The 13,010-nt window shown below is 42.9% G+C and overlaps 1 protein-coding gene and 1 long non-coding RNA gene across 3 annotated transcripts; one reads left to right on the forward strand and one right to left on the reverse strand.

Moving 5' to 3' along the window:
• Positions 1 to 51: 51 nt before the first annotated feature.
• sash3 (SAM and SH3 domain containing 3) lies at positions 52 to 8,497 on the forward strand. Of its 2 annotated transcripts, XM_062393865.1 has the most exons (9): positions 52 to 1,420; positions 2,907 to 3,002; positions 4,468 to 4,602; positions 5,564 to 5,696; positions 5,808 to 5,965; positions 6,335 to 6,547; positions 6,630 to 6,774; positions 7,497 to 7,924; positions 7,967 to 8,497. In XM_062393865.1, exons 1-9 carry the CDS (start codon positions 1,361 to 1,363, stop codon positions 8,087 to 8,089), a joined length of 1,491 nt encoding a protein of 496 aa, XP_062249849.1. In that variant the 5' UTR covers positions 52 to 1,360; the 3' UTR covers positions 8,090 to 8,497. The 2 variants fall into 2 exon arrangements, with proteins under 2 accessions (XP_062249849.1, XP_062249848.1); XM_062393864.1 differs by having other exon boundaries at positions 7,497 to 8,497.
• Positions 8,498 to 9,934: 1,437 nt separating this feature from the next.
• On the reverse strand, positions 9,935 to 13,009 carry LOC133958936 (uncharacterized). The gene is made up of 2 exons (XR_009921746.1): positions 12,601 to 13,009; positions 9,935 to 12,506 (listed from the first exon to the last, which is right to left on the reverse strand). It is a non-coding gene; the product is annotated as an uncharacterized LOC133958936 (long non-coding RNA).
• Between the last annotated feature and the right edge of the window lies 1 nt (position 13,010).

Raw genomic sequence — 13,010 nt, forward strand, 5'->3', positions numbered from 1 at the left:
TTTTTGTTTTAGTTTTTTGGTTTTTAAACTGGACATTTGTATGACCAGCTCATTGAATAAACAAGTATTTTTTAACGTGAAGTATTGATACTTTTACGTGAGTGGAGGATCTAAATACGTCTCCACCGCTGCCTCTTGGTTTCAGGTCTTCTCACGCATTGTTTATGGTTTTCACGGCTTCGTGATCTGCAGACACATCAGACTGTTGCCTCTCAAACAACAGGAAATTGAAATAGGGCACCGTCTTCTCGCGTGGTTTACTACCCCACCAAAATAACAAGCGTTGGACTTCCCTCTCTCCTTTAGTGTAGATACATAAGCACAGACATTTCTATGATGTCCTCAGCTAGTAGTGTGTGTAGAGGCTGCGTGTGTTAGACCTCACAACTCAATTGTGTCTGAAACCATTCCGTGTCTACCCATCCTCTGTGATGCTATGGCCTCTTGAAGCTGCACCTGTCACACTTCAGTTTCTAAATGTGTCGTCTCTGGAGGTCTTTCACTTCCACTCTTAAGCCATCCACCCCCAGCTCACTTCATCACTCCATATCAGCACACTTAGGATACCACTCATTAACTTCTCTCAGGTTCATGCAGCTGAAAACATCACCTCCTCCCTGTTGTATTTGTTTGTTTATTCCTTTCTTTATTTCTTTCTCAGCGGGATTATGCACAAAAAAAACGAGGGAACGGATTTGCATGAAACCAGATCAGGCCGAGACAGAAACCATTGGTTTTAGTCACGCGTCCAGAAAAAAGGTTCAGATCCAGGAAAATGTTTCCATTGTCACCTTTCACCATTTGTGAATCTTGATGCCTGAATCGGGGGAAATCTAGGGAACTGATGTGTATGAGTGTGTGGTGTGGAGTTAGCAGAGGTCTGAGCTCCTGTTGCTGTTTTAGTTCCAGCTGAGTGACACTGCATCATGAGGTTTGTCATCCATGAACCTTTGGGGCTTTTATCAGACTGGATGTGTTAAATATGACCAATCAGAGTCTGATTATTCACAATATGAAGAACCAGTGTTGATCATTTTCTTTTTGACCATCAGAAGTGACAGGTTCACTGTCAGTTCAGCTTTGACCCACAGTGAACTTCAGTTTCTCACACATGAGCCTGAAAAACACACATGTAACAAACCCGATGCTCTGGGTGTGTAAACCTGAGCCACACAAGGGTTTGCCTCTTCAGTTCTCTGTGTGAACATGTGACTTCCTCTCAGCTTGTGCAGCTTGGCTGCAGCTTCCTCTGAGTGTTTTCAATCTCTTGGCACAGCGACACAAACTCGGAGCGATTGACACCGGTGCAGATTTCCCTCCCGACCGTTTGTCCTGACAGACCTGACGAGCACGGAGCAAGATGTTGAGGCGAAAGCCTTCAAATGCATCCGAGAAGGAGCAGGTGCAGCCGAAGAAGAAGGTGAGCTGAGAGTTTCATCACTTTCTTTTTCTTTTAAACTTGAGGAAGAGAAGTTTGTCAGGTTTTTATAAATGTAAATATCTGTGATTATGAAGAGGGACCTGTCACAGATCAGGACGTCACCTCAAGACAAACACGCTCCAAACAAGTCCAGGAGGATCTTTTGTCTAAAACTGAGGAGTTTCATGTGCAGTCAAACCACCCTCCACTTATCCTTTGTGCTCTTTTGGTTCCTGTATTCTGGAGGATGAATCATTGCTGCAGATGTAGTTTGAGTCAGAAAAGGCTTTGTGGCTTCTGCTGCCGGCATGAAGCCTATCCTCCTACGCCCAACACCGGCACCTCTAGTTTCCATCCACATCTCCTCTGGTTGGATTCACACCTCCTCATTACGTATCTCACCGGCTTTGTTCTTCGCGGTCGTCTCCAAATGTGGTTTTCAGAAATAAAAAATGTAGGCTGGAGGAAGTCAGCATTTCATCATTTATCACAAAGCTTTATTAAGGGAGGCAGAAGAAAAACCTGACATTTAACCAAAGCTTCTGCTTCCTATTAGATGTTGTTTGCACTGTTGGTTTGATTCTTCAGGTGAGTCACAGACAGACCATCAGCCACCAGCTCTGACTGCATGGGTGCAATGATTGGCTGTTGGCAGCTGCTGGAGCTTTGCCCGTTTCCTGTGGTTTCAGAATCAAGAATCAACCACGATCATAACAAGCTCAGAGATGTGCAGAAAGTTTTTTAACAATTTACAACTGAACTTCAATGTATATATGTAGTGCAGATGCAGGATCCAGGATTTAACTTGAAATAGTTCACTGTTTGATTTCTTATTAACTAGTATCTATTTTCATGATGAGATAATAGTTTGTCCTTTTTCCAGCAAATCTCCATTTTCCTTGTCATTAATGAGGATTTTTTTTTTTATGTCGATGAATCAAGAAAACAATCTGTAGATGTATCTATAATGAAAATAATAATCACTCCTTAGCCTTATATCAAACTTTCCAACTCAGAAAAGAGGATTACATGTTTTCATCCGTCCCTTTTTCAAATTAAGAGTAGAAACGTGTTCCTGTCTCGTGAAATCAAACTCACATGTCACCAAACATCATTTCTTTTGTGTGTTCCACTAAACTGCTCAGCTACGTTTATAAACATGTTTCAGATGCAGCTTCACACAGGATTCACGAGTGTTTCTGTGATAACCGGTTAAGAAGAAACGGGCAGTTGCTTGTTCTGAGAAACAAACACATTCAGTCTGTTCACACATCCGAGGAGATAAGGATGTGTTTCATGTTGCAGCCAACAACCAACTGATGTGACACTTTCCTGCTGACGGCCCCCGAGGCTCTTTCACTGTCGACTGTTTGAGATCCAGAACGTTCTATCTAGAACCTCTTTGTAACACATTCGCCCTGTAACGCTTCTCCGAGCTGTTGTCATTTCTGATTTCCAGCTAACGCAGTTTCCTGTGTGTTTGCAGCTCACCCTGCAGAGGTCCAGCAGCTTCAAGGACTTCATGAAGCACAAGCCCACCTCTCCTGTTGTGTCGGAGAAGGAGTTCACACTGGAGGAGAATGTAAGCTGCACGTCTTTATACTCTTCAACAGACTCATTAAAACACACAAAATCACAATCAGTCGCAGCACGGAAGTCGTTCTTTACAGTAGAAGTTGATTGCCTTTAAACTTTGTATTTTAAGTTCCTGGAAGACAAGTATTTGATGTGATTGTCCCTCATTCGCCCTGAATCGACTCTGCATCCAGAAGAACTGGAGTTGCACAGAGGCCGAGCAGGAGCAGCTTCCTGATTTAACGCCCGGCTGCACATGTGTGTTCAAACTGTTTTTTGATCGACAGAACTTTGATAACTTCCCGGTAACGTTATTTGCGCTGTGCCTGGAAGTTGACAGACAAATTAGACAAGAGATGTAAAAGAGGAGAGGAAGTAAGAAAGAGAAGTGTTGCACAGGAGCAGATGACAGCAGCGGGCAGACAGGATGTCCTGCAGCGCTAGTTAGTCGAGCATAGAGCCTCTGAGTCAGACAGACAGAAGCTGTGAGTGTGTGAGTATGAGTGTGTGTGTGTGTGTGTCACTGTAGTTTTTGCATGTTGAAAATAAACAGCATCTCCCTCCACTCCAAAAAAGTGTATTTCCATTACGTACTTAATGTTCATGTTACAGTTTCACATGGGTCACATTTAACAAAGTGTTTTCTGTGGTAAATTACTGAGAATAAATCAAATAACTTAACAGTGATTTTGTGTGAATAAAGTTAAACTTATACATAAACATAAACATTGATTCACACGATTATGTTTATATTTAATAAATAAACACGGCCATTGAATCTGTAATTGAAATACACAAAGTCACTGTTTCAGGCATAATTTTTGCTTCATCAAGAAAACGTTCACAAAAAACTTGAAAACGTCGGGTTTGACGAGATAATTTCAGATTAGATTTCTGAATTAGAATCACAGAAGATAAGAGCTTTGGTAAATTCCCCTCTAGCTGTTTTGTGTCTCTAACTTTTCTTTAGTAGAAGCTGAAGTAGAGTTCAGCCGACACTAAATCATTTCCTGAGTTTATGTTGTAACAGCATTTCGATTGTATTTCCCTTCTGACCAAAACATTTTCTAGACATCAACTACCTCATAGCAATATTCAAAACGTCATTAGCTTCCATTAAGGAGCTCAGGGCCGTGCACCCTGCAGACAGAGTCATGTCAGGTAGCGTTCTCATAAACTGTGCGGCCACAAAGACGTGCAGGTGTGTGTATTTGTGTGTCTGTGTGTGGTGTGTGTGTTTTGCATTTGTAAATGTGGCTGTGTGGGATTCAGCAGTTTGTTTATGCAAACCTCACGACCACAAAGGTTTTCTCGTGTGAGAAGTGCCAGTGAGGCCACTGTGAGCCACCGAGACTGAGTTTATGTCATTGACACAGTTCTGGTATTTTTCTTTTTAAATAATCAAAAACTGTACTTGTGTGTATTTGTCAACAAGTTATTCGAATAGTTTTTCTTCGTTATTCTCCTCCCAGGTCACAGAGGATTTTCCACCAGAGGAAGCCGTGAAAAGTGGCAGCAAACTGGGGAAGAAATGGCGAAACGTCATCTCACGCACGATGACCCGCAAGACGTCCAAGATGGTGCAGAAGGCTCTGGCTGAGGAGGGGGTGAGGACATTTCATATTTACCTGAATGACATGTCAAAATGTATATATATATATATAAACCTATACGTTTACAACCAGAGGTTTTTTATGGTAGATATCTGGATGATTGTTACTGATACTACAACACACTTGAGTAGTGATGTTGTTCTCACAGGAAGATCAAACTTGTCTCCATCTAGTGGACAAGAGTTTGAGTCAAAGGCAGGAAACTCCCTTTGTGTGATTCTCTGCATTAGGAAATGTGCATTTACTCTAAAAATCTAGTACTAGTACAAAATGTAGCCGCTTACATGAGTAATTCCATATACATGCCACTTTATACTTTTACTCCACTACAATTATTTTACGGTTTCGAACTTACCAGTTACTTTACCAAGATTTACAATAGAGTCATAGAGAACTGACAGATGCAACTAGGCAACAGCATATCAAGTAACTTATCTGCACCTCGCCCAACTGTTATGTGACTTACACATTAAAGCAGCTCTTATAATAAATATTGAAGCATATAGCACACACAGGGGTATTTTCTGTTTTGATTATTTTTCTTTTGATACTTAAAGACACTTATAATTTTGACTCAAGTATCATTTTCAGTGCAGTACTTTTATTTATATTGGAATATTCTCCAGGAATGTTGCTACTTTTACTTATTACTACATTTAGATGTTGAACCTGATTTATTCCTGCTCACTCGTTTGTTCTGCACTGACAGAATTCATTAAGCTAGTTTAGGATTGTTGCTCTCCTGGTGTGACCTTGTTGCTCCCATTCACCACTGACCAGATAGAGAGAATTTCAATATTTCAATAATAAACTAATAAGGCTTTTTTCTTCATTGAATGTTTGTGTGTTATTACATTATATCTGAGTGTGCTGTTGCTTTTCCCACTGTGATAAACTTCTACTCGATGAACTGAGGGTGAATCAATAAAACTTCTGACCCTCTCTGTGTCTCCAGGGGGAGTCCGGAGAGGAGACGTCTCCCATCTCTGATTGGCTTCCGGTTCTGAGCGCAGGACAGAGGACGTCTGTTTGCTCCTCGGGGTCAGAGGACACCCTGCCCAGTCCCGTCTCCCGCCAGCTCTCAGGCAGTGAGTGAACATCTGTGTCCCTGTGAGGCAGAGGTCCCTTCAACACTGATCCAGGAACCTGTGGGTTTGAGAAGCCCTCTTGTAAACCGTGCTTTTGTCTGTCCCGGTCAGGTAGTGACAGACAGAGCCTGGACAGTGGATACTGTCAGAGGGACAGCATGAGGCTGGAGGAGAGCGGCGTCTCTTACACCGGGCCGTTCTGTGGTCGAGCTGTGGTTCACACTGACTTCACCCCCAGCCCCTACGACATGGAGTCACTGAAACTCCAGGTGAGGCTCAGAGGAAGCTCCTCGTCTTCCTCAGCTCTGATTCGTCCCTCGGCCCTCTGACGTTTCCCTGTGATCTTGTAAACCAAATGAGACAAGACGGGACATTGTGATTCATTTTTACCTGGTATTTAAAATATTCAAAGTTAGTCATCCTGTCTTCTGCTTCTCTAAGTTTTCCGTGCATGTGATCATAACAGTATTTTGAGTTTGTAAAAAGTAACTGGACAGATGATGGGTCAGGTTTTTAAACCAAAAATGTGAGATTCGCTAAAGAATTGTTTCTCTCGGGTTCTTTTAGTCCGTCCTTTCATCTGTGTCCTTATATCTCCTGCTCCGAGCTGAGACGTTCATGCATCATGTCTCTTACAGAAAGGAGACATCATCTACATCATCGAGAAGCCCCCTGTAGGGACTTGGACCGGGAAGCTCAACAACAAGATGGGCTCCTTCAAGTTCATCTACGTCAACCTCCTGCCTGACGAGAGCCCCCCGGTCAGGAGGAGACGCTGCGGCAGCAAAAGCCAACGAGTCAGGTCCAAACCCAAAACCCTGGAGGAGGTGCTGGACAGCATGGGCCTGACGGTACGAGACACCGTCTGATAGCAGAGCGAAGAACTGACAGTTTGTGTATCTCAGTCTAACACTTTAATTGTTTCTCTCACAGGAGCTGAGTTCTTTACTGTCCATGCACGGGTTCCAGAGTCTGGAGGACTTTGCAGGACTGAAGGAGTCTCACCTGAACGAGCTGAACATCACTGATCCAGAGCAGCGCTCCAAGATCCTGAGCGCCAGCGAGCTGCTCAGAGACTGTAGGTTCACACCATCTACAGTCTATGGTTCACACACTGTGAAGCTGCAAAGATCAGGATCTTTCACAATGACACAATAACAAAATATCTAATATAATTTCAATAAAATCAGGAGGAAACATCCCTATGAAAGTCAATGAGGCACTAATGGTCCCAGTACAGATTTCAGTCACATTCAGTCTGTGTAGAAATGTATTTCTGGGGAGTTTATGATGCCACCATCATATTTTTCTGCCTCAGCTCCATTATTAGATGAGCTCCATCGTTTCATTGCTCAGATGGCAGCATTAAACTCAAAGTTTGCAGTTCGTCGCTTGTGAGAAACTCGACCCGGTTCTAATATCTCGGCTCGTTTCTCGTCCAAATCATTAGACATGATTTAATCACTTTCTCCTGCAGCAACAGATACAGGGTTTTAAAAACAGCTCGTGGTTTTCAGTCCTCTATCGTGTCGAGACCATCTCTGCACCTACATATTCCATCAGTACCGGGACTGACCCCCAGGGGGCACCTGACATGAATTTATTACTCTTGAGGCACATTTAAATTTGATGATATGTCAATTTCACAGCCGCTGCCCCCAAGTGGCCAAACAGATCTGTTACCGCAGCTTTAGTGTTTATCTGACCAGGATGAAAAGGCCTGTTGGAGTCCAGCATTATTACAAAGGGATTATATTGAGACACTCTGTATTAAAACATGTTTGTCTTTGTCTCATGTAGCTGAAGATGAGTCGGAGGCAGAGGAGGAGGAGTACAGATCTGCAGAGGAGGCCAAGGAGCCCAGGGACTCGGGCTGTTTTGAGATCTTGGAGAACCTGGACAGTGGACGTGAGGAGGTGAAAAGAGAGGAGGAGCTGCAGAATGGACTTGAGGATGTGAAGAGTGTGGAGGAGCTGCAGATTGAAGCATCGGAGGAGCAGATGGATGAAGGAGCAGAGAAACACGAGCAGGAGGAAGTGGAAGAGGAGACACAGACAGAGCAGATGGAGGAGGTTCAGCTGGAGGGGGTTCAGGAGCATCCAGAGGAAGTTCAGGAGCAGCTTGAGAAGGTTCAGGAGCAGCTGGAGGAGGTTCAGCTTGAGGAGGTTCAGGAGCATGCTGCGGAGGTTCAGGAGCAGCTTGAGGAGGTTCAGGAGCAGCTGGAGGAGGTTGAGGAGCAGCTTGAGGAGGTTCAGGAGCAGCTGGAGCAGGTTGAGGAGCAGCTGGAGGAGGTTCAGGAGCAGCTGGAGGAGGTTCAGCTTGAGGAAGTTCAGGAGAATGCAGAGGAGGTTCAGGAGCAGCTGGAGGAGCTGACCCTGGATGAAGGATGTTGAGACGAAATGGAAAAATACTCCGACTGGTTTTATTCCTGCTTCTCTGAGACTCTGATGGAGATTTAACAACGTGACTGTAGCAGAGTTGGACTGACGAGAGCAACATGATGATGAAGATTAAAATACTCTGTTCTCCTCAGTTTGATGTTTAGTAAACTGTAATTTGTCTTTTTGTTATCACTCTTTTATATTGTGTGAGGTTTATAATGGTACAAATCCCTCGTTTCTCTTCTCTTCACTATTTCCTTGTCTCATGTTTTCATAAGGTGACTGTAAATGTGATGAATGTTAAATATTTTCTGTTTAATGTGAAAGTTCAGTTTTAAGTTTTGTCAGAGACTTTGCAGTGATTTTCTCTGACGTTTCTAAAGATGCTGTAAATAGAATGTGAATAAAACAGTGACGTGATGTCTGTCTCGTTCTTGTTGCTACTTATGTTTTTTCATCTCTGGCATAAAAACACAATTTAACCAATTGAATTAAAGTGTTATCTACATGATGACTCTTTTAAAAAAAGTAGGTAATTTATCTAAATCTATACTCAAGATCCTGTCATCATCACCTCTGAAGTTGAAGATGGACTGGAAAGCTCTGGAAAAATCCAAGAAACCAATCCTGAGTCAAGATTATTTTTTCCAGCTACTATTTACAAAGTTTAAGATTAAAGTTTACTTTGTATTATACTTATTATACTATACTTTACAGTATATGTGGTCACAATCAGGAGTGTCTGTGTATTATATCTGTTCAGTTATAACCGCTGCTCTAAAGGCAGATATCATTGTTTTTCCATCACCTTAGAATGAGTCTTTATATCTACACCAGGAGCAGGACCTTCTCCACAGAAGCCTCCGTGTTCCATTGGGCCTTTTGGTGCCTGTTCATTACCTGAAGGCCTCTAGGGTTTCTCCTTCATGATGGGAAGAGGAGGTCTAGGCCAGGGGAAATCGATTTGTTGTAGTAGCCTTTTTCACCGCTAGATGTCACTAAATCTCACACACTGAACTCTCTCAGGGCTCCACCCCAGAATGATGGGATGCATTCTTACTAACATGTTAACACGTGTATCTAATGACAGATTAGGAGATGCTGGCTGCAGGAAGTCAGTCTTTGTACCTCGTTGAGTCAAATCTTCATCTCACACAAACACTGTGATGGTTCCAAACAGATAACACTCAATTGTTCTGCCATATTTAAAAAAGAGAGAGGGTAGGTTTCCTGTTCTAAACACTAATTTCTAAATACCTTTTTTTATATTAGATATTAATATTAACGAGGAACTTTGGGTCACACCGATATCATGGCTAAAAAACATTCAACATTTGTGAGCAAAGCAAAAAAGTAAGTGATCCACCATATAAACTATATTGTTTTCATCCAGATGTTTCTTCTTCTTTCACAAGACGCCTCCTCCCAGTATAACAGCAAGAACTCCCAGCGAGGCCCAACAGTCCCATTGAATTTAATCAGGCTGCATCAAACATTACACTCATAAAAAAAAATCCCCTAAATGTGCCAGATCAAGATCCATGCATCCATTATTGCGAAATTCATAAAAATGAAAATGCCTGGATGTGCTGCCTTAATCAAATTACAACCATAAAAGGTTATGGGTTGTTCTGTGGCCCAACCCCGCCCTACCACCAAGCTCCAATAAAATCAGTTCAGTAGTTTTTGTAAAATCCTGCAAACATACAGAGACAACAAAATCAAGATCCTACAACTGTTTGTGTCTCATCCAGTCGCACAATCATACTCACATACACTACATGTGATTGTAGTGGATAAACTGAGAGAACAGAGTCACACAGGGAATCAAACAATAAAACATAATTAGACAAATAATAATAAGACAATATTGTTTATTTACCAGACACATTGATCATGTAAAAAGAAGTGAAGTAAATCAAATGAAACACGTCGAATCACAGTGTTGATACTAAAAGTGAACATAAATAAGAGCTCGTTCTGTGTCTGTTTACAGGATTCAACACATGGACCAGAGCTTGGTTCAGGTCTGATCCCAGGTCAGGTCATTTCAACACAGTAGCCACAGGGACGACAGTTTCGCTCGTCAGCCTGCAAAATTTGCACAGCTAAAAATAAAACAAGTTCAACTTTCCCTTTAAAATCTGCTTCAACACAAACGTCCCTTCTTCTATCGGTCACATACATTCTTGTTCTCGGTGACAGCGACTCGAAGCCATCGGTACAAACAGTCCTCAAACACCTTCGATGACAAATCTACCAAAGTGCTCTTGGTTTTTTCTTTTGGATTTCTGGAGGGAAACAAAATATTCAGTAATTACATTTACTTCACAGAAACAATACTGCCACAGACGTTACAGCATCTCCCAGTGGTCACGTCACCCATCCCTGCTAAAAGACAACACAAATAAATAAAAGGAAGTATCCAGAGCTGGAAGAGTGAGTTGATTATCAACAGAAAATGTGTCGACGAGTATTCTAATGATCAATTGTTTGTTTAGCAATTTTCCAACAAAATTATTTTTTACAAAATGCCCTTCCAGTTGTTTTTTTTTTCTAACTGTGAGTATTTGCTTATTTTCTCATAATAAAATGTGTTTTGGGGGGTTTGGACATTCACTATTATTTCACCATTATACAGAGCAAACAATCATTTCATCAAGAAAACCATCCACAGATGACTCAGTAATGAAAGACATGGTACTTTCAGGCCTATAATCATTTTTTTTAGAAGTATCTATCAGTCATGAGCTTCAAACGGCTCCATGAAAAATCTTCCTCCAGCTGCCGACGATCCCTTCTTCTCTAAATGCTTCTTCCTCGCTCGTGTGTCTGGAGTTAGTTCTTCAGGAGATTGAGGAGGACTTGTGACCGGGGCTCTGATCATAAATCCTCCCGGGCAGGTTTCAGAGTCCCACACGACGCCGTTGAACACACTAAGGATTTCTACACAGGTATATTTCACAAACACCAACTCTGTCTTGCATATAAACACAATCACTATAAGACAAACTCTCGCTATCTGCTAAAATCATTTAAATACTAAGAATTTCACTTTCTCTCAGTTTGCCTTGAGTGGATTTTCTTCTCCCCCCCCCCCCCCCCCCCCTCGAGCGAAACAAAAACGATTTCTCGATTCTCGCACCAAAGGCTGCGCTCCGTCTGAAAGACACAGATGTGTGAAAGGAGAGAATGTGTGCGCGTCTGCCAGAGACAGCTGCCGTGGAAGGAGTTCACTGTCACAGCGCAGATGTGTGAAGACGAGTATGAAAAGGCAGGGGGGGGAGAGAGAGAGAGAGAGAGAGAGAGAGAGAGAGAGAGAGAGAGAGAGAGAGAGAGAGAGAGAGAGAGAGAGAGAGCGAGAGAGAGAGAGGACTCAGATCGGCTCTGATGTGATGCAGGAGGAGGCGCTCGAGCTCACAGGCACAATAATTAACACTTGGCCACAATTCAGCTTCAAATAGGTAAAAAAACAACAACAACAACAACAACCTGCTGATGTGGCTCGTCTTCTCTCGTCAGCTGAGAAGCTTCCGGACACTTCAATCTACAATTCAAGCGTTTCATTTCTCTAAAATCAGTGATTCTCAACCGTGAGGACTGGCAGGATTACACACACACACACACACACACACACACACACACACACACACACACACACACACACACACACACACACACACACACACACACACACACACACACACACACACACACACACACACACACACACACACACACACACACACACACACACACACACACAGACAGACACACATACACACATACACACAACTTTATCTACTGGTCACAGGTGGAATTTTATCTTCCAGTTGTGAATTTCTCCTCGTTAAGATTTTTATCTTTCTAATACTTTCCCGGAAGAAACCTAATTCGTTTTTCATTATCGGGGGGGAAATAATCGTTTTAACAGTTTTGCTGAGATGATTCTGCATTTAAGTGCCAGCACCTCTCACTGTTTGTTTGAGTTGTGCAAATAATGAAATGTTAGAGAGTCAAGATAGAGCTCCAGTTGGTGAAACAACACATTGTAGTTTGTTGTTGATGTTTTACCAAGTAAAGAGTGTTTCCCCCACCCCAAAAAATATGAAACTTTCCCTTTAATCTCCTCATGATCTTAGATGTGTCTCCGGCCCCCCTGGTTGAGAAGCACACGACTGATCTGCGTATGAGCGGCTCTGACCTGTGAAGGGCGTCTCTGCTGCTCGACCCAAGTTGCATTTCGTAGTGCAACTGTTGCGATAAGGCACTGTTACTACAAGTGTCTACGATCACCAGAGGTCAGACCTTTCACTCAGCAGCTCCCGGGGACGAGAGCGTCGCTGTGCACGCAGCAGCCGCCTCACCCAGAGCACCGGTGTCACACTGAAGCCTCAGTTATAGAAAAAGTGGAAGGACAGGAGTTGGCCTGGATCAGATCACGTAAAAAAAAAAAAAGAAAAAGATAAGATAAGTAATAACAGTACTGATGCAGCAGAATCGGACTGGAAAGGTCGATTTACATTTGCCTGGAAGGAGCCTTTAGGAACAGATCAGCTGAGGACTGGCCTGCCCCCCCCCCCCCCTGCACGGACGTCCCGTCCACTCACACACCTTCAGCGGTAGCCTGTCCTGCCTCCTCATGGTTTGCATAGGACATGTAATGTGCACACAATGAAAGCCGACAGTATGTTTGGTGTTTACATGTCCAGAAGTATTATTGTCCTGCCAGACACTTGCAAGGAGTATATATATGAACTGGCCTCTCACGATAAATGTCAATATGCAACTTTAAATAAAGAAGAGAAGAGTCTGACAGAGGAGCCCACAGGGGAGCCACAGGGAAAGTCATTCGCTTTAGGAGTGTTCTTGTTTTTTTGCAGATTTCCCAGCGGCGTCTCCACCTGTGTGTCTTTTGCATGCAATGTTCCGG

Source organism: Platichthys flesus, chromosome 8 (genome assembly GCF_949316205.1).
Source record: "Platichthys flesus chromosome 8, fPlaFle2.1, whole genome shotgun sequence".
NCBI lineage: Eukaryota > Metazoa > Chordata > Actinopteri > Pleuronectiformes > Pleuronectidae > Platichthys > Platichthys flesus.